The 21,653-nt window shown below is 42.8% G+C and overlaps 1 protein-coding gene across 2 annotated transcripts in view; it reads left to right on the forward strand.

The window, feature by feature from the left end:
- The first annotated feature begins 1,298 nt into the window (after positions 1 to 1,298).
- Positions 1,299 to 21,653, forward strand: part of B4GALT5 (beta-1,4-galactosyltransferase 5) — a 73,090-nt gene continuing 52,735 nt past the window's right edge. Inside the window, exon 1 of one of the 2 annotated variants that reach the window (XM_066387535.1) lies at positions 1,299 to 1,416. Coding sequence is in view for 1 of the 2 variants with exons in the window: in XM_066387534.1 (XP_066243631.1) it covers positions 4,526 to 4,640 (115 nt within the window). In the remaining variant the exon portion in view is untranslated. Of the gene's footprint in view, positions 1,417 to 4,332; positions 4,641 to 21,653 lie in introns of those variants that run through there. The other variant, XM_066387534.1, reaches the window with a different exon arrangement.

Below are 21,653 nucleotides of genomic sequence, written 5' to 3' on the forward strand. Positions count from 1 at the left end.
TCCCTGGGCTTCCCCAGTCAAGGCACATACAAGAAGCAACTACTACTATGTGTTGATGCTTCTGGCTCCTCCCCTTCCTCTTTCCTCTCTCTAAATATTAATAAATAAATTCTTTTTTTTTTAAAGTGTGGTCTCATTATATGTTGAAATATTATGCAGCAGGGAAAACGAATAAATTCAAGCTACATGCTTCATTGTGGATATATCTTATAACAATAATGTCGAGAGAGAAGAAGTTGTGAAAAGGTGTATTCATGATCAGTCAGGATAAGCCAGGTTATGCAGCCCCTATATCTCTGAGGCTTGAAACAGAGTTTTAGTTCTTGCTCATACTACATGTCCATCACTGGCCAAATGGGGGTGGAGGAATTTCCTCCTCACCCTGGAACCCAGCAGTTGGAGCAGCTGCTCTACAGAAAATTAAATAGAGGAAAAAAAGTTGTGAAGGACATACTGGTTCTTAAAACTTCTGGCAGGAAGTGATGCTTGTCACTTCTGCTCTGAGCTGCTGAAAGGGTTTGGTTAACCACTGCCTGGCTGGAGGTTACCAGGGTGAACCTCATAGTCAATGCACATACCTGGTACTGGAAGGATTCAATGCTAAGGCTCCTGGGACCTGGAGAGCAGTTATGCTCATGTCAATGATATTTATCTGCTGACCGCCTCTGGGAGTTTGAACTGAGATAGTCATTGTACTGTAATATTATCATACTACTGGTGATTAGTGTTCATGGATTGTGCAATGGCTTCCTTAAGGCGGGCGCCTGGAACCATTTCCAGTAGAGTTTGAGGGCGTGGGCTGGACACCCTGCCATTTGTGACTTCTTACTTGAGGCTGTAGATCCTTTCCTTTATGCACTTAATTTGGGCAAGCTTGTAATTGAGTGTTGACAAACACACAATGCCCAACGTGTATTCTCCTAGTATTTCTCCAAGGACCTCACTTTCTTTAGGTTACTCCCCTCCTCTAAAACCTTTAAGGGCTCCCCATGGTCCACAGGAACAACTATAAGGATAGCGACAGCTCTCATTGATTGAGCACCTGCTACATGGCTGACACTTTATAGATACTCCCTCAAATTCTCACAGCTACCTCAGGAGAAAGAAACTGTATTATCCTCATTTTACAGATGCCGAAATGGAGGCTCAGAGGGGTCAAATGATCTGCCAAGATCACAGAGTCAGGAGAGCAAGAGGCCAGACTGGTTAGTCACCAGATCTTTCTGACTCCAGCGCCCCTGCTGAGCCCCAGGGTGAGGCACTCTCCGGTATCACCCCTCCCCTTTCCCTTTTCCTAGGAGTGACCTGCTGTTCCAAGCCTGGCTGGCCTCATCTCATTGCCCTTGAGCAAGCCTGTTTCATCTCCTCCAAAGACCATCTAGAATCTCACTGGATGCTTCCTTGACTGCCTGCCATGTGAGTCCTGCCCTCATTACATTGTACTAGACACTCACTTCCCTGTTCGTCCTGTCACTGGGTTGTGAGAACCTCCACTTAGTCCCCCCTGCATCTGCTGTGCCCCATGTCTGCTCGGTGCACTCCTGATATTGTTTTGGCCTTCCTTCAGCAAATTATTGAACGTTTGCTGGGTGCCAGGCACTGTGCTGGCTGCAAAGACACTGCAGAGGATGAAACAAAATTCCTGACCTCATGGACTTATATTCTGATACAGAAGACAGAAAACGAACAAAGAAACATAAATGTATAATATAATGTCAGGATGAAAAGTGCTCCGAAGATTGCCTGACCAATGGTGGCAAAGTGGATAGAAACCTCTGCCTGGGACACTGAGGTTTCAGGTTGGAAACCCCCAAGGTCGTAGGCTTGAGTGTGGGCTCTTCCAGCTTGAGCCCAAGGTCGCTGGCTGGAGCAAGAGGTCATTGGTTCAGTTGGAGGCCTCCCCCCATCAAGGCACGTATGAGAAATCAATGAACAACTAAGGTGCCACAACTACAAGTTGATGCTTCTAGTCTCTCTCTCTTTCTGTCTCTCTCTCTCACTCGCCCTCTCCCTCTCTCTTGCTAAAAAAAAAGAAAAAAGAAAAAGCAACGTGCTCTGAAGAAAAAATAAAGCTGGGTGAGGGGATAGAGAGCTCTGGGACAGGGAAAAGGAAGATGTTTTAGAAGAAAAGTCTCTTAGAGGAGATAGCTTTTGAGCAGAGACCAAATTGCAGTGAGAATTTTTGACTGAGGAACTGAATAGTTAATGAATAAATGAATGAACATATGAATGCAAGCTTGAGTGACTTGGAAATGGAGTGTGGAAGGAAGAATTTGAGGTGGGGGACCCCCGACATCTTTATTTTCCCCCTTCCATTAAAAAACAAGCATGCTTTTTCCGCATCCCAGTTCGATGCTCTATCCACTGTGCCACCGCCTGGTCAGGCAAGCATGCTTTTTCAGTGCCTGATTATTTCAGATGGGACATGAGTAGAGATTGGGCATCAGTATATATAATAGTTCAGATGTGAGGAGGCCTTCCCATCTCTTTTCTCAGAGGAACAGAGGAATTCCTTGCCCACCTAGGCTAAGGTAGACTTGGATGGTGGGGGAATCCAACTGTAGAGGATGTTTGTTGTTTTGAGTTGGCTAGATGGCCACCACCCCCTTCCTAATTGGAGCCCATTTTGTATCAACCAAAGGGGCCAGATCTTTTTCCCTATCCCAGTGTGGTCAAAGGTATGCAAATCCTTGAGATCTTTCCAACTCCCAGCACGCTGAAGAAGTCAGTCTGGTGAGTGAGACTTTATGGAGGTAGAAGTGATGGAGTGAGGGCTTCCAAAAACATACATCCATGGCCAGATGGGAGCCACCTTTGGCTTATTTACAAGAAGCATGTCTTCATTCAGCTTTCAGGGCAGCCAGCTCCTGCCTTTGCCTCCTACCCCTTCAGCATCCTGGTAGTCACCCTCTCTGTCATTCAAAGTTGGACTTCCTCAAGGCTGTCCCAAGTGCTCAGGTGTGGTTCTCATTTGCATTTTTCTCAAGAGGTAAGCATCTTTTCATCTGCCTATTGGCCTTTTGGAGTTCTTTTATGAAATGTATATTCAAGTCTCTTGTTTGCCTTTTTCTTTCTTTTCTTTATTGGGTTGTTGTTCTTTTTATAATATTTTGGATATGAGTTCTTTATCAGCTCTATATTTCTTCTCCTACTGTGCAGCCTATTCTTTCCCCTTCATGGTATCTTTTGATGAAGAGAAATTCTTATTTGAATGTAGCCCAATCTATCAAATTTTTCCCTTTTGTTTGCTGTTTGTGTCCAGGTGACAGCTCTCTACCTTTGGAAGTCTTCTAGACTGGGGCTGATGGTAAAGCGATGTTTCGAATATGGTCTCACACAATCCTATGGAGTAGGATACCAATTTGGCTGCAGGATGAGAATTAGGGGCCAGATGGAATGCCTGGGCAGTTACAACCTAGTTGTCAAAGGTCTGCCTTGGAGACTGGTCAATTTTGATTTGAGCCCTTACTGCAAGGTTTGGGTGAGTTGCTACCCTCTCTAAGGAGTCATGTTCTTATTCTTTTTTACCATGTAATAATAAGAGCACCTATCTCAGGGATGTTGGGGGATGTAATGAGATAAGTAAAACTCAGTATTTCAACAAATCTTCACATTGATAACTGTTACCATTACACTCCTTAGGATTGGACCCTGCCCAGAGGTCCAACCTCATCCCTGCTGAGTAAGGGAGACCTACCTTACTGGGGACAACCTGGGGACAAATCAGGCTTTTTAGCTTCAGGCCTTTGCATCTGCTATTCACTTTGATGTCTCAGCTCATGTCACCTGCTCAGCGAGGCCTCCTTGACCTCACTAGCCTGCTTCCAAAACGTTCTTGTTTTATTGTGTTCATATCACTTATCAGTACCACATATTATGAATTGATGGTTTTTTGGTGTTTTTTTTTTCGTATCTGGCAAGTCTGCCGTTCCATAAATGGTGAACTGAATGAATGAGAAAAAGTATGAATGAATGAAGGCGTATACGGAGCTCCCTTTCCTACAATCCCAGCCTTTCTGCCGCACTCGGCGCCCAGCCACTTCAGACATTGCTTATAGCCTTCTGGCTCCCGGGGATGGGGATGCTAAAGCGCGGAGCTGACGGGCACCGGAGCGACGCTCCCCAAAAGCCTGGGCGGTGGTCACGCCAGGAGAGGGGCTGTCGCCATTCGGCGACGTTCCCGGCCCGCCGCTCAGCGGCCGCGGGGTCCCGCGGAGAGCGCGCGCGCGCGCGCGAACGGGTCTTTTGCGTCGGTGCCCGGCGGCGCTGGCCCCGCCCCGCCCCGCCCGCGCCCCGCCCCCGCCGCTGCGCTCGCTCCGGGCCGCTCCGGCCCCCCCGTCCGCTTCATGTGTCCCGGCCCGCGGCGGCCGGCGGCTGGGAACGGCGAAGCGGCGGCCAGCGGCGGCCGGCGAGACCCGGGAGGTGGTGGCCGAGGCCCCGGCAGCGGCGGAGGTCCAGGAGGCGGCGGACGGGAAGCGGCGGGAGCAGGCCCGGTCCAGCCCTCGGGCGGCCGCCCGGCTGCAGCATGCGCGTCCGCCGGGGGCTGCTGCGGCTGCCGCGCCGCTCGCTGCTCGCCGCGCTCTTCTTCTTCTCGCTCTCGTCCTCGCTGCTCTACTTCGTCTATGTGGCGCCCGGCATAGGTAGGAAGGGGGTGCCGCTCTGGCCCCGAGGGGACCCCGGGAACCCCCGCCCCGCCCTGAGGGGACCCCGCCCCTCGCCAGACCCCCGGCCGAGAGCGGACCCCCAAGCCTGGTCCTCAGACGGCTACGGGGACCCCAGCCTGACCCTCGGGAGACGCCAGGACATTCCCGCCCTTTGCACCCGGACGGGCTCCGGAACTCCCCCCAGCCCCGCCGGCCGCCTGCCCTCCTAACCTCGTCCCCTGGCGAACGCGGCGTGCTTTCCCACACCCCTCCTTCGTGCCAGGACTCCCCCTTTCCCGCCCTTACCTCCCTCCAGCCCTCACTTCTCGCTTCTCCGCTCGAGAACTCCCGCTCCACCTTCCCCGGGGATTCCTCAAGCCCCCGTTCCCGGCATTCCGTGCACCCCGAACCTCCCCGGCCCGCCTGCCGGTCCTGGCGGAGCCGCGAGACCCTGTGCCCGGGTCTGGAGGCGCCCCACCATCCCGGGTGCCATCCGTCCTCCCTCCTCCCGCCTCCCCGGTGACTCCACCGTTTCCTGCTCATCATTCCTGCCCTTTCATCCCTCCACTTTCCCCTGTGACATCCACCTCCAGGTCCTCCTCCCCAACACGCACGTTCTCTTCCAAGTGGCCAGGTCCCTTTCCTCGCCTGGTGGCACCCTCCTCCCCGTAAGGAGGTCCACTCCCCCCATTCAATACACTATTCCGCGAGCGTCCGTGCCTTCTCCCTATCTCTGCCCCACCCCCGCCCGGCCTCCCCCCAAGGGCACACTTCTCACCCCCACCCCCTTAGGGTTTAGTCCCTCTCCCCTACGTCTCAAAACCTCCCCTCCCCGCCGGCCCTCTGCCACTTCTGCCACAGTTTCCTCTTGAATGAAGATTTAAGGTGCTGACTGCCTCTTCCTTTTTCTTTCACTTTGCCTCTCCCTAGCCTTGAGGGTATAGTGTGGCCCTTCAGTATTCTTTGGTGCCTGCTCTGGGATCAGAGGGGACAGTAAAATTGGCCCTAGAGGAGGAGATATGGTAAGGCCTTGGGGAAATGGTGTCAAGTGGAGAGGAGAAGGGAGAAAAGATGGAATGGGTACTCATTCTTCTCAAAGGCGTGCCCTTTAAAGGGAAGAACCACTGAAGAACCTGAACCCTGCCCAAGATTTTATAAGAGCCCAGAGCAGACATCTAGGACACGAAGAGAGAAATTAGAAGGCTCTACAGCATGATGGTTAAGGACAGAGGACATTGGTCAGACTTGGATTTAAGTCCCTGCCCTATATGACCTTGGGTTGGTTATTAAACCTCAGCATGTCTTCTCTGTAAAATGGGGTACCTAATTCTAACCTCATAGGGTTTTATGGATGCAGGTAGATAAATTCCCTTTTAAGGTGCTTAACACTGCACCTGATGCATAATTTCAGTTAGTTTTTTTTTTTTGTTTTTTTTTTTAAGAGTAAAGGCAGTAGATGGAAGGTTTCAGGAATGTGTTTGCCTGACTTGTTATCACCATGGGGCTCCAGAAAAAACCTCAGTTTATGGTGAAAAAGGATCAGAAGATGCTGTTGGTGGTGAGGCAAGGAGAGTAAATTCTGCTAGAAAAAGTGGATTATTTTGATGTTAGGAAAAAGTAGATGGCTTAATTAACTATAAGGGAATACCTGTAGGATTGTAGTAGTGACTTGTGCCATTCTCTGTTGACCTGTCAACACTAAACTAGCTGAATAGAGAAATTTCTAGATAGAGCAGTAGATTCTCTCCTGATTTTTTAAGAGCATGTTTCACTTGATGGTTAATATTGACGGTTTGTACTGTAAACTAGGTCTATGAAGCTAGAACAGGCATCATCAGATGCCTAAGTTTATGAGGTGTCTTAGGTAAAGCATCCCTCTAGGAAGCCAGAGTATAATGGTCTGATGGATTAGTAGGTCGGAATTTTGGCAGAACAAGAACAGGTTGAGTGATTAGTGGAATTAATTGAGAAGATTTCATTAGCATATTGGATATTAGACTGATAAAAGTGCGTATGAAATGATGGATTTGGACCTAGAGGCTGTCTTAGAGCCATAACCCCTTCTGTGAAAGTGACAGGTTATTTCTGGTATGAGTACATAAATCAGCCATATCTAAATGGAAAAATATATCCCACTGGGATGGTAATCACCTTTTTGATTAGAAGAGTTAGCAGCCAGATTCTCCAACAGAAATGAAACTTATCAACTTAATTAAAATTCCTCAATAGTAGATTTTTAGGTCAGTGGAACCCCAGTGAAAAGTAGATTCTACTATGCTTAGATTTCTGTATTGAAAAGGCTGCAAAGTACTTAAGTTTTTCATTGTATCTCCTTAAATGTAAGTCATCTGAAAGGCGCAGATCTGCTTAGGATTTACATTCTGTTCGTGGGAAAGGGGAATCTGTATGGTTAGAGTCAGCCAGTTTGGTGGTTTTACTTGGCTTTCCTGTTAATGAGCTTGATTTTTCAAATGACCAGGTTTGGACAATGGTGTGGCAAATCTTTTCAAAAGGTTAAGGCAATCTAGAAAACTATAAGGTTTTATGTGCTTTGGGATATGAAGACCTTACTTGAGATAATTATTAAAATGAGCTTAGAAAATAATAGTAGGTCAAACCATATGAAATTTCTGTTTTTGCCAGGCAAAGACAGTTGTATATAATGGCAGTTTGGTATGGCTCAACCTAATACATTTCCAAGTAATGACAATTCTGTTCTGGCATAATGGAAAGTGTCAGACTTGTATTTCCTTCCAGGTTTAATTTTTTCCAGTCCTTGCTTTTGATTTGCTTTGTATACCCTGTGGCCACATTTTGTTCAAGGGCCAAAGAGAAACCATCACTCCAAGAGTGTTACAGCTAGCTGTATTCAGAAATAGGTAGACTTGAATTTGAGACGGGAAAAATCATGTTGGTTATAAAAGTTTTAAAGTTATTCATATAATATAACCCAGCCACAATTTCAGCCTAGCCATGAACTTAGTGTTTTTGAGCTCTCATGCCAGCTCTTAATATCAGTGACTCATAGTTTCAGAGCAAAGGGAAATTTTCCTGGACTTGGGGGTCATCTGAAATGGGGTGATGGTACTAGTTGACTGAGGAAATTGGATGTGAGGAAAATTACTAAATATGACTATAGTGTGTTTGTAACAAATGCAAAGTACTTTTAGCTATTTTAATATCCTCATCTCAATCAAATTAGTTTTTTTGTTGTTGTTTTTTTATTATGGCTTCATTGGACATTATATTTTTGTTGTTAATTCAAAAGTAATGTTTTATGCCAGCAGTTTAAAAGTAGAAATGAAAAGGATGGGGCAGAAAGTGTGATGAAAGTGGTGGATTTGAAAAAGGAAGAGGAAGTGCTATGCTGATTGATAAACATACCTCTTCTCTGGAGTCCTTGCCCCACAGCCTGAGTGCTTCTTGTTCCTTTAGTCACTTGTTTTACATGCACTGTAGAAATACCCCTATTCCTTTCAGGGTTCTGAAGAAAACTTTGAACTTGTTTATGATCCTTGACCATAAAAAAAAAACTTAAGAGCTCAAAGTACTTCCATATTCCAGTCTGATGAGGTCTTTTAGAAGACACGTGAACTATGTATAGATGTACATATGAAGTGCTGATTTAAAGACATCTTAATAAGTTTATGATGTCATCAGATGGGAAGGTTGTATAGGGGTTACTGACCTTTGCAGACTGTTAAACATTACCAGTTTTTAGAGAGGCTTGTTCATAGTTAGAGGTAATAAATACTGTATGCATTGATGAAATTTTGTTAATTGTAGTTCTGCCGTATATACTTAATTTTTCTTTTGTCCTTTGATTATCGAGGAAAGGAAATGGGGAATGGTTTTTTCCTTTTGGTCTGCTTAGTTCCAAGAAAAGTTTGATTTATGGCTTGCTTTTGGAAAGCAGGAACCAATAATTCAAATCCCACCTGACTTGACCAGATGACCTTGAGCAAGTCACTTAATTCTCTGATCTTACACTTAGCACAAAAAACAAAGCTGGTTGAAAAACTAGAACTGCATCTTAATCAAACTTTTAATGAGCTATTTTTACATATAGAAGGTTGAAAATTCATTCACATTCTATACAAATATTGGACCGAAGATTTTAGGTGAGATAAATGTTTTATATAATCAAATGCAACTTTTTCTAATAACCATGGGACAGTTTCAGATTCCCCCCTATTAAATATTACATGAAAATAGCCTTTTGTTGTTGTTTCTCACATGAAAATCTCTAACCACCTCAGTGCACTTAGTTCCTGAGCTTTTCTGGAATGAAATAAATATGGTGAAATGTGGGTTATTTTATTTTAGAAAATTAAGAAGCCTCACCCTGTTAAAGACATCCCCTCCCTCCATGTGTGCTTGCAGATCATATTTTCTTTAAGTATTATGTCATGTCATTCTTCTTAGAAGGAAACAATATTTGGAGAACAGGTTGAAGTTATAAATTTAAACAGTACCCTTTTGACCAGGACTTTGGCTATGTTTTATGTCCTCTCTGCAGAATTTTGTTATGTTGGAAACAAGGTCTTGGGTTTGGAGTTGAAATATCTTTAACAGTGAAAATCTGCCAGACTTGGACAATCTTTGAAAACAGCTTTTCAAGACTATCAGTTACTTTTCCAGGTCGTCCATACATAAGCCAGTAGATGATTCTGCTCCAATCCAGTTTCCCACCCTGTGCTTGACAGGCTAGAGGGAGCAGCGTGTAATAAATCACCTAGAAGGAAGGTCTCTTTGTGTTGCCACGACTCTTTACAGCTCTTCAAGGGAGTAGGAATTCCAGAGCCATACAAGCCAAAATGCTACTGACCTACTTGCCCTAATTTTACAGTTTTTTAGATCATGGAAGATGTGTTGAGCATATCCAACCATATAAAGCAAACCAAACGTTAGCAAGCAAGAAGTAAGGAATGTGATGCTGCCGACGCCTGTCAAAGAAATAGAGAAAACTGAAGGTTAATGTTGGTCAAGATAAAAGATAATCTGAAGCAAACAGATTGGGTGTTGGCTTAAAAGAAATTAATGGCGCTATCACGAGGAGGGAGGCTTGTGTGTGTACTGTTAGCGAAGGGGCCGTTACTGTTTAGTTTCTAATACTAGTCAAGTAAAGAACTGTGTTTCTTTAAACACTGAGTTTTTTATAGAAAGTTATGAGAATATTAAAGGAATTTAAGATCTGTGGGTCAATAATACAGTGTGTAATACAGTATTTGAGTGTCTACCTATTGTGTTACAGCTGTGGGAGATAATTGAATTCTAGACTTTTGACTGCTGCTTTCCTTTTATAGATGATCATATAAGCCCGCGTTGAGTCATTAACTGCCCAAAGCAGAAAATTATAAGATATCCCTGAGGCAGGTACAATATGGTTGAAAAGACAAACAAGATTAATCACAAGCAACAACTTGAGAAAAATAGAACATAGGGTGTAATCAAGTGCTAAATTGTTTGATACTGGCCCGTAATGAATATTCACTCCTTATTTAACAAATAGTCTTTTTGAGTGCCTCCTCTTGTCAGATACCCTTTTGGGTATTAGGCAGTATAGAAATGAATATGGCTGAACATCTCTGGAAGTTTTGCCCTTGTGGTGCTTTTACTTTAATGGGGAGACAGCCAACATACCAAATAATTTCAGGTGATGGCAGGAGTGAACGGAGGGCCTATTTTTTATTGAGTGGCTAGGAAGAGGCCTGGTTGAAGAGGTGATATTTGATTTGAAAGGTTGAACCGGTCACTCACAATTGTGGGGGTGGTAGTTGGGGTGGTTTTGTGGGCACTCAACACATGTAAAGGCCTTGAGGCAGAGAGGGATGAGTTTGAATGAAGGTTGACCGGACTTTATTGAGTGGTAGGAGATGAGTTCAGAAAGGTAGGAGTGGTCAGGACCTGTAGACCATGGTAAGGATTGTAGAATAGGACTGAACTTTAGCTTAGAAATCAGCCAGACCTAGGTTTGAATCAGCCCCGAGTGGGCAAATCATTTTCAATGTTCTTATCTGCTAAATGGAGGATTCCCCCCCCTCCCCCCAAACATTGTTGTGAGAATTAAGTGGAATATGCATGTAAAATGGCTTAACACAGAGCTTGACACAAAGCTCCATGTTTGTAATTATTGTTTATAATCATAGGAAATGTTCAGTTGGTCTAATGCTAGTACCACACTGAGAGTTAGGAGGATTGGGCTCCAGGCTGACTTTACCAATAACTAGATATAACCTTGGACTTCAGTTTTCTCATCTGTAAACTTAGATAATTGGGTAGATTTTGGGGCCCCTTTTAGGTCTGATGTTAAGATGGTTCTGAGCAAGTGTGAGTTGAACCTTGAAATATAAAAAGGAATAGTGACTTGTGTCGTTATTAAAATAGGCCCCATTTTTAAAAAATTTCAGATTTCTCATTCACTTGTCTGCCACCACTAATGAAATCCTGAGCCATAGATTCTGCAGTACTGTTGGAATGGTGGTGTTTGTGTGTAATCATCAGACTTCCCAGTTTCAATTTTGGGGGAGAATGGCAGAGTTCATATTATGATGTTTTAGGACACAGGTCTTAAAAAGAATACTTAGGATTTCTATGTTGAAGTCTATCTTTGAAATTGTGACAAAGAAAGGAAAAAAAGGAAATTTGTGTTGTCTTGGTCAAAGAAAAAAACTTGACGGAAATATTTTTTGGATGTTAAGCATACTCCCCCCTTTTGTCCTGTGAGTAATCCTTCTAAGTTGTAACCTGCTAAATCAGTCCTTTCCTCCAGCTTCACAGTTTCGCTTTTGAGCTTGAACTAGAATCCCCGACTCATTAGCTCCTGACCCATCCTCAATCTTCTAGGACGGTGGTCGGCAAACTCATTAGTCAACAGAGTCAAATATCAACAGTACAACAATTGAATTTTCTTTTGAGAGCCAAATTTTTTAAACTTAAACTATATAGGTAGGTACATTGTTATTAACTTAATTAGGGTGGAGTACCCTTTGTGGAAGAGCCACACTCAAGGGGCTAAAGAGCCCCATGAGGCTCGGGAGCTGCAGTTTGCCGACCAAGGCTCTAGGTAATTGGATGTTAAACAAAAATGAATATTACGTTTTGACCCAGTCATTCTTTTTATATTGTGACTGCATGCTAGAGAACATTCATTCCTCCTGCCAATCCCGTGAATTTAGTGTTTTCCCAAGCATGGGAATCACATTGAATAATTTAAAGTGCTATCTCTTCTCCAGTTCCCCCTATCCCTCCCTTCTTTTGTTAGTTTGAGTAAGCAATTATTAGACTCTAGGTATTGTTCCTCCTCCTTCCCAGGTTACAGAGATATGCAGGTACTTTGCAGGGACCAGAAGGGAACCTGGTCATTGTTTTTGAGATACCTTAGTTACTGTCATCAATTATAAACAGTGCTCAGAGGCAATTAGTGGCCTAATTACGAAGATGAAAAGTGTTGTATAGTACAGGTACAGGACAGTGTACATTGTAAGAAAGCTCAGTGTTGTGCTTTAAAACTTAAGTTAATCTAGGGTACACTAGTGAGCACACTATTATTAAAGAACTATAAAATGTTTAAATATCAGTAAAAAGGGAACTGTTGTTTTTTTACCCTCCAAGTGGTCCTCAAAGTATGATTAATAGACATTTAAACTTTCGTTTAATTCTTGAACACCCTAAACTTAGAAAGATGGAAAATGGGAGTATTTTTCCTCATATAACTGCTTATTACCCCAAGTAAGAACTGCTTATTTTGAGGAGTTTGGCTTTAGGCTCCAAGACTAAGTTTTATTCATGATTGTGATGTGTATATCTTCTGATCAGTAGACCATTGGCTGATGAAGGTCAGAAAATAGTATTTTTCTAAATGTTGTTTTGTGGTCATGTTTATATAGTTAAAAAGAGAAATATCTTTTATTGTAGTTCAGGAAAATGACGAAATTGCCAATTTAAGGAAGTTAAACCAGATGGGCAAAGATGATAGGGGACTGGCTTTAGGACTCCTGATGTACTTATTTTGAGTCTGTATTTTAACCCATTGAGTAGTGAGTTTTTTGTTAACCCTGTGAGTAGTACAAACATTCATGTACGTCCTCACTCAAAGGGTTAAGTAAAAGCATTTGCTCTTTTAACTTTTTTTTTTTTTTTTTACGTTTTTCTGAAGCTGGAAACAGGGAGAGACAGTCAGACAGACTCCCGCATGCGCCCGACCGGGATCCACCCGGCACGCCCGGCGCTCTGCCCACCAGGAGGCGATGCTCTGCCCATCCTGGGCGTCGCCATGTTGCGACCAGAGCCACTCTAGCGCCTGGGGCAGAGGCCACAGAGCCATCCCCAGCGCCCTGGCCATCTTTGCTCCAATGGAGCCTTGGCTGCGGGAGGGGAAGAGAGAGACAGAGAGGAAAGCGCGGCGGAGGGGTGGAGAAGCAAATGGGCGCTTCTCCTATGTGCCCTGGCCGGGAATCGAACCTGGGTCCTCCGCACGCTAGGCCGACGCTCTACCGCTGAGCCAACCGGCCAGGGCCTGCTCTTTTAACTTTTTAAGAAAAGCTCGTTTTTATCCATATCTTTGTAATTTATAGAATAATGATAGGGAAGTTTTCTGGATTATAAGTTCCTTGTGCCTAGGAGAGTGCCTAGTATATTGTATGCACTTAAATATTTAATGATGTGAGCAGAGATACTATTTATTGCCTGGTCAAGCCAACCTCTTCATTGTTGGATTGTATTTACACTGAGGGAAGGAATGCTTCCCATAATAATCCTGATTTTGAAGTGACTTGGAATTAATTTTGCCCAGAACTACTTTGTACTTTATTTACTTGCTTGTGTGTGTGTCTGTGTGTGTGTAAAAATCTATATAACATAAAGTTTGCCATGTATCTTGGTAATTTAAGTGTGCAATTCAGGTTCAGTTACTTCACAATGTAATGCAACTATTACCACTATTTCCAAAGTTTTTCATCACCCTAAACAGAAACTCTGTTATCATTAAGCAATAACCCCCCCCCCCCCCCAATCTAGTTTCTTTCTCTATGACTTTGCCTTTTCTGGATACTTTATATAAGTGAATCATACAATAGTTCTTTTGTGTCTGGCCTATTTCACTTAGTGTGATGGTTTCAAGGTATGTGGTAGCATTAGCATATATCAGAACTGCATTCTTTTTATGGCTGAGTAATATTCCACTGTATATATTCATCTGTTGATGAACATTTGAATTGTTTCTACCATTTGGCTGTTGTGAATAATGCTGCTCGGAATTTTGGTGTATAAGTATGTGTTTGAGTCCTGTTTTCAGTTCTTTTGGGTATATCCCTAGGAGTGGACTTGCTGGGTCATATGGTAATCCTGCTTAATTTTTTGCAGGTCAGGCTTTTCCATAGTGGTGGCACCGACTTACATTCACAACAGCAATGTATGAGGGTTCCAGTTTGTCCCCCTACTGTCTGACTTTTGTTATTTTCTGTTTTTTTTCTTTTGATTATAGGCATCCTAAAAGGCATGAAATGACAGCTCATTGTGGTTTTTGTTTTTTAAAATTTTATTTATTGATTTGAGAGAGTGAGAAAGAGAATGATGGGGTGGGGAGAAGAATGGGAAGCATCAACTCATAGTTGCTTCTCATAAGTATCTCAAACCCGGCAAGCCTGTGGTTTAGAACCGGTGACCTTCAGTGTTCTTCAGTGTTCCAGGTTGATGCTTCTTACTTACTGTGCCACCACTGGTCAGGCGACAGTTGATGTGGTTTTGCTTTGAATTTGCTTAATGACTAATAATGTTGAGCATCTTTTCATGTATTTATTGGCCATTTGTATGTCTTGTTTGGAGAAATGTCTCTTCTGGTCCCTTGGCATTAAGGGCTTTTTTCTTCTGATTTGTGAACACCAGTTGCTAATTCTTTATTCATCAGAGCATTCTGTCTCCCCGTGCCCCCTCAGTCCAGGGAACAGGCCCGAGATGGCAGGCAGTGATGAGAAATGGCCGGGATGGTCCCTGGATGACTAGGGTGTGTGATGTGAGCACAGGATTTTTTTTCCTCTTTCCTTTAAAACATTATCAGAAAATGAAAAGATTGCTAAAGAATGAGGAAATAGAAAACTCTAACATGTAAAACCTGCTGGACTCCTGCAACTCTTATGATAAAATTTGGCAAATTGATTTTTCCCCCCCTGGTATCAGCTGAACTTCAAAAGTACTTCTATAAATAGGAGTTCATAATGGTAGTGATTAAAGACAGGTACGTACTTAAAAAGTTTTTATATTTTAGGGCCTGTGATAAAGAAAAAAATTACAACTTGGTTTTGCATTTGCCTGATTTGGCAATTTTCTTAGGGCTAACTTCATTAATTTAATCTCTATATGTTATACCCCTATACTGTGCTCCTTGGAGGTACAGTGATAAGTGAAGCAGACATCATATCTGTTACTTAAAAAATTTTTTTGAAGTTTATTGATTGATTAAAAAAATTTTTTTTAAAGAGAAACGTCAATGTGTTGTTCAACTTGTATATGCGTTCATTGGTTGATTTTTATATGTACCCTGACTGGGGATTGAACCCACAACCTTGGCATATTGGGATAGCGTGGGCCAGGGCTATATGTCTGTTACTTTTTAAGTCTTCTGCTAGAGAGCATGGCTTTAGGTTAGTACAAAATTTTCAGTTTTGAGCGATTTTATGATGTGCTTGAGTGTCAGTTCAATTGGCATTAATATTCCTTAATTGCCAGGAATACTAGTGAATATATATATATATATATATATTTTTTTTTTTTTTTTTTTCTCACAGAGAGGGACAGATAGGGACAGACAGGAGGGGAGAGAGATGAGAAACATCAATTCTTCGTTGTGGTCCCTTAGTTGTTCATTGATTGCTTTATTTTTTTTTTATTTATTATTTTTTTTTATTTAATTTTTTTTATTTATTCATTTTTAGAGAGGAGAGAGAGACAGAGAGGGACAGAGAGGAGAGAGAGTCAGAGAGAGAGAAAGGGGGAGGAGCTGGAAGCATCAACTCCCATATGTGCCTTGACCAGGCAAGCCCAGGGTTTCGAACCGGAGACCTCAGCATTGCCAGGTTGACGCTTTATCCACTGCGCCACCACAGGTCAGGCCTTGATTGCTTTATCATATGTGCCCCGAGTAACCCCTTGCTCGAGCCAGCCACCTTGGGTCCAAGCTGGTGAGTTTTGCTCAAACCAGATGAGCCAGTGCTCAAGCTGGCGACCTCGAGGTCTCGAACCTGGGTCCTTCACATCCCAGTCTGGTGCTTTATCCACTGCGCCACCTCCTGGTTAGGCTCTCTCTCTTTTTTTTTTTTTTACTCTTTTTTTTTACTTTTTTTTGACAGAGACAGAGAGAATCAGAGAGAGGGACAGATAGGGATAGACAGACAGGAAGGGAGAGAGATGAGAAGCATCAGTTCTTCGCTGTGGCACTTTAGTTGTTCATTGATTGCTTTCTCATGTGTGCTTTGACCGTGGGGCTACAGCAGATGAGTAAGCCAGCGACTTTGGGCCCAAGCCAGTGAGCTTTGCTCAAACCAGATGAACCTGTGCTCAAGCTGGCGACCTCGGGATCTTGAACCTGGGTCCTCCGCATCCCAGTCCAACGCTCTATCCACTGCGCCACCGCCTGGTAAGGCTTGAGTGTTTCTTAACATGTAAAAGGGAAGACAAACAGTTTATCAACACATGATTATTGTGAGGTTTAATGGAGAGAATATTTGTCAGATGTTTGCAAGTCTTGGCACTAGATAGGTATTCAACAGATAGGTGTCTCCTTCCCCTTTTACGGTTCCTTAATTGCAGTGCTCGGTTGGAATAGAGAAAGGGAAGAAAGGAAACTTCCTGCTAGTGTTAGCAACTCTGATGAACTGGTATGTGGTAGAGCAGGGTTGGAGCAGTTAGTTACAACAAAGTTTCCGGAGGATTTAATTTATTCCATTACCCTGTCCTTCATTTGAACCCTGGAAATTTAGATTTGGAGGAACAAAGGGTCAGCATGTTTGCAAAGGGTAAGCCTTCCCGTGCTGTGGTGGTACCGCCAAGGCTGTGCTGAGCTGGAGACGCAGGTGTTATGGCTGAGGATGCTGAAGGCTCGGAGGTGTCCTGGGAGCGGGTGATTACTGCTGGTGTGTGTACCACCTGTCTTCTTTTAGTTCCTTGGCCTTTTTTTTTCCTGAGAATATATTGCTATTTTCTGTAGCTATTTACCTCAGCTTTGACCAAAGCCAAGAGCAAAGCTTTCAACGGAAAGAATGGCAAAAATCTCTCTTTTAGGACTTGTTTTGGCGCAGGTAATATTGTGTTGTGTTTAGTAACATTCCCCAGTAGCCACAAATTAAACACCAGTACCAATATAATTTGAGTACTGTTAGTTCTATTAATTTAATAGTTCTATTATTAAAATAGTAAAACAGTCTCCATAGATTGAAGCTATAGTTTCAGCTTGTATTTTACGGGTAAAAAACGAACTCTTTTCATTGTGGTTTGAACAAACACAGATTTTTTATGTAAGCTTGTGTCATCAGAAACATCCCAGAATCATGTTTAATTCACAATCTTAACAAGTGTTAACCATCCTTGTTCTGTTGAACAATATTTTAAAACTACTAAGTCAACTTTACAACTGATAAAAGGAAATTAAATTATGTATAATCATCTTTTCATCACAGGTGTTTTCACCTTTTTTTTGTTTATGTCTCATCTTTATACACATACAGATATTTGAAAAATTTTCACCTTAGGAATTGATAGGCCAAGAGAACGGATTTTAGAAGGGTAGTAGTAATTTAGAAAATGTTGTATTTGTGCTAGAATAACCTTTTATAATTTCTTTGCTATAACATCTTTTCCTGGTTAGTTCTGTGTTTCCCCACTGCAGTTCTACAGAGTGCCTTGATAAAAGATTATTTCTGGCAAGAAATTCTTTTTTTTGTGACAGAGACAGAGAGAGGGACAGATAGGTATAGACAGGAAGAGAGAGAGGTGAGAAGCATCAGTTCTTCGTTGCGGCACCTTAGTTGTTCATTGATTGCTTTCTCGTGCTCGCTTCGGCAGCACATATACATTGATTGCTTTCTCATATGTGCCCGTACTGGGAGGCTACCGCAGAGTAAGTGACCCCCTGCTCAAGCCAGTGACCCTGGGCTCAAGCCATCGACCTTTGGGCTCAAGCCAGCAACCATGGGGTCATGTCTATGATCTCACACTTAAGCCGGAGATGAGCGCTCCGGCTGGTGAGCCCATGCTCAAGCCGGCAACCTCGGGGCCTGGAACCTGGGTCCTCTGCATCCCAGTCCAATGCTCCATCCATTGTGCCACTGCCTGGCCAGGCCGGCAAGTAATTCTTGAAAGGAAAACATACTTGCTGTGTTTACCAGTGTATAAAAACTTGACAGGAAATTCTATCCCCTTTGGTAATAAACTGATTTAATCTCATTCCTAAATATTATTAATAAAATTAAGTAGAAGATTTCAAAGTTCCTTTAAATGTTCTAATAGTCTCACTAATTTAATAAGAAAGTATAATATTTAATCTCTCTCCTTTTGATTAGATCCTATAAAGTAGGAATAAAGGCTTTCTCAGAAACCTGTTTCTACTTAGTGATTTTTTTTCTCCAATCTGATATTTTTTATCTAGTTTGTCAAGAGTAACTAAACTTTGAATGAGAGAGAGATATTCAAAAATATATCAGATCAATTGAGCAGAAACCAAAAGTTGGACTGCTCTGGTTACATTAAAACTACACATTACTTCCATTATTTCCTTTGTTGTTGTTTTTTGTATTTTTCTGAAGTTGGAAATGGGGAGGCAGTCAGACTCCCGCATGCGCCCGACCAGGATCCACTGGCATGCCCACCAGGGGGCGATGCTCTGCCCATCTGGGGTGTCGCTCTGTTGCAACCAGAGCCATCCTCAGTGCCTGGGCCAACCTTGCTCCAATGGAGCCTTGGCTGCGGGAGGGGAAGAGAGAGACAGAGAGGAAAGCGCGGCGGAGGGGTGGAGAAGCAAATGGGCGCTTCTCCTGTGTGCCCTGGCCGGGAATCGAACCTGGGATTCCTGCACTCCAGGCCAACGCTCTACCACTGAGCCAACCGGCCAGGGCCCCTTTGTTTTTTCAGATGTAGTTGTGTGACACATATTGTCCTCAAAATCTGTAGTTCAAGGAATTTAATCTATAGTTTAATTTATGTGGCCTTCTCTAGGCTAACCTGGAATTCCTAGCCCTTTGGAAGATTCCCACCTGGAACATTAGACATAAAGAAAACTCAGAATAATCCTTTGCTTCTGAGTTGTTGGGGATAATTAGGTTGAAATTGAATGTGATATTTTCTTTTCTACCCTCTTTTTAAAAAAATAAATATATACCTGTATGTATAGAACGGGAATACTGTTGATGTCTTGCAGTTTGTTCTTTTTTGTAAATATGATTATACTAAACAGTTCTGCTATAACACAACTTAAGCCTTCCCAAAAATCACCATGCTCTACAAAATTATTAAAAACCATAGCACTTATGGAAAAGATGGGGTTAGGCACACAACACTGAAAACATCATTGATGACACCTTAAAAAAAAGGAACCTAATGAAAACAACAGTGTAGTTTTACTCATGTTAAATGGTTAAGGAAAATCATATATAGAGTACTTTGAAAAAACCTGAAGTTTGCTTGTGGAAGTAGGCATCAGGACCGTAACTAGGGAGTTGTTTTGAAGTGGTGGGAGGAGGTTAATCTGAAGTCATACCAAGAGTTGTAACAACAGAGAGTTGTAAGAGATACTTGATGAACTGAGGTTGCTGGTGAATGTTTGAGGTGTGTGCAGAAGTGTGTGCACATGTGTTTGTTCAGTCAGGTGTAGTTTTCTGGGTGTTCCTCATGGGAGAAATTGTCAAAGCAAATGTGAAATTTGTTATCCTTATACTGTTCCCAAATATATCAATTATGTTGGAACAAATGTGCATTTTAAAAATAAGTATTGTAGCAGAACTGTCTATGAGACAAAATGTGATATAATTTGTATAAATATATGAACTTTTAAAAGTGATTTTGAAAACATTTTCAAATCTCAAACTTACAGTAAAGTTGCAAATATAATACAATGACTTTTTCTTGAACCATTGGGTGATATGATGTCCCATTACCCCCAAATACTAGAGTGTGTTTTTTATTTTTTTTAATTTATTTTTATTTTTATTTTTTTTATTTTTTTTATTTTTTCTGAAGCTGGAAACTGGGAGAGACAGACTCCCGCATGTGCCCGACCGGGATCCACCTGGCACGCCCACCAGGGGCGACGCTATGCCGCGACCAGAGCCACTCCAGCGCCTGGGGCAGAGGCCAAGGAGCCATCCCCAGCGCCCGGGCCATCTTGGCTCCAATGGAGCCTCGCTGCAGGAGGGGAAGAGAGAGACAGAGAGGAAGGAGGGGGTGGGGGTAGAGAAGCAAATGGGCGCTTCTCCTATGTGCCCTGGCCGGGAATCGAACCTGGGTCCCCCCGCACGCCAGGCCGACGCTCTACCGCTGAGCCAACCGGCCAGGGCTAGAGTGTGTTTTAAAACAAACAAGGACATTCCAAAAAAGGACAATCCAACCATTAAAGTGAAGAAATTAACAATATATCAAAAGGATCCAGTTCAGAATCACCCACCATGTTTAGTGTCATGTTTCTTTAGTCTCCTTCAGGAAAAACTGAAAAAGTTCTTCAGTCTCTTATTGACTTTCATGACCTTGACACTTTTGAGGATGACAGGCCAGCTGTTTTATAGCATGTGTCTTCCTTTGGGTTTGTCCGATGTTGCCTCATTATTAGATTCAGGCTATGCCTCTTTGGCAGCAAAATCACAGAACTATGTATGCCCTTCCACTGCATCCTGTTAGGTGACACAGGATTGTGATTTGTCCTATTACTGATGATGTTCACTTTGATCACTTGATTGAGGAGGTATCTGCCCAGTTTTACCACTGTAAAGTAACTTATCGGTGAGGACCATGCTTTTTAACTTTTAAAGTTTATTTATCACCATGGGTGAGTATTCTTCCCTCTCTTCAGTCTTTCCTGTGACTTAGATGGGGGCTGTGGTGTTTGAGGAAGCCCATGTCCCAGAACTGACTACTCTGGTCAGTATTTTCCATTTCCATCTCTCCCCTTCTTCTGGCTCAGTAGTCCATCTTCCTGTCTTCCAACATGGCCGAGGTAGCAGGTGCTGCTTCCATTTGTTGAGCCTTTCTATAGGTGTTTTGTATGTATTATCCTAGTAATTAACACCCAGTCCTGAGATGTAGTGTTTTACAGATGAGGAAACCAGTCTTGGAGAGGTAAATAATTTGTTCAAGGTCACATAACGTGTTGTAAGGAGTGGAATTTGAAACCGAGCCTGCCCCCCCCTTTTTTTCCTAGAGCCTATGCTCTTGAATTAGTCTATGCTGCTTCAGTAGAATCAGGATACATTTGATCAGATCAGGGTTTTCATTCACTGTTTTTGATTGCTTTTGATTTAAGAAGAGAAAGTAGAAACTATTGAGAGTTATAGTTAGAGGAAGAAAAATAAAAGCTATAAGCTGTTTGGAAACACCGTAAGTGACTATCTTACTATATTACTTGATTAGACCCAAAGGAGTGGTAGATGTGAAGCCCAGATAAGACCATTTATTTTACTGATATGGACACAATTTCTGCCTTTATACAGAAAGGGCACTTTGAATATGAGGATCAAAACTTTTCTAACTTCTCTTTGGAAACTTATGTGAAAATAAAGGTCTTAAGGTATACTTAACCTGCCTGATCTTTTTTAAAAATTTATTTGAGAGCAGGAAGAGAGAAAGAGGGAGGAGAGATAAGAAGCATCAACTCATAGCTGCTTCACTATAGATGTTCATTGATTGCTTCTCATACATGCCTTGAGCAGAGAACTCCAGCCAAGCCCGTGACCTTGGGCTCAAGCCAGCAATCTTGGGCTTCAAGCCAGGGACCTTTGGGCTCAAGCCAGTGACCTTGGAATTATATTGATC

The sequence above is a fragment of the Saccopteryx leptura genome, chromosome 5 (genome assembly GCF_036850995.1).
Source record: "Saccopteryx leptura isolate mSacLep1 chromosome 5, mSacLep1_pri_phased_curated, whole genome shotgun sequence".
NCBI classification, from domain to species: Eukaryota; Metazoa; Chordata; class Mammalia; order Chiroptera; family Emballonuridae; genus Saccopteryx; species Saccopteryx leptura.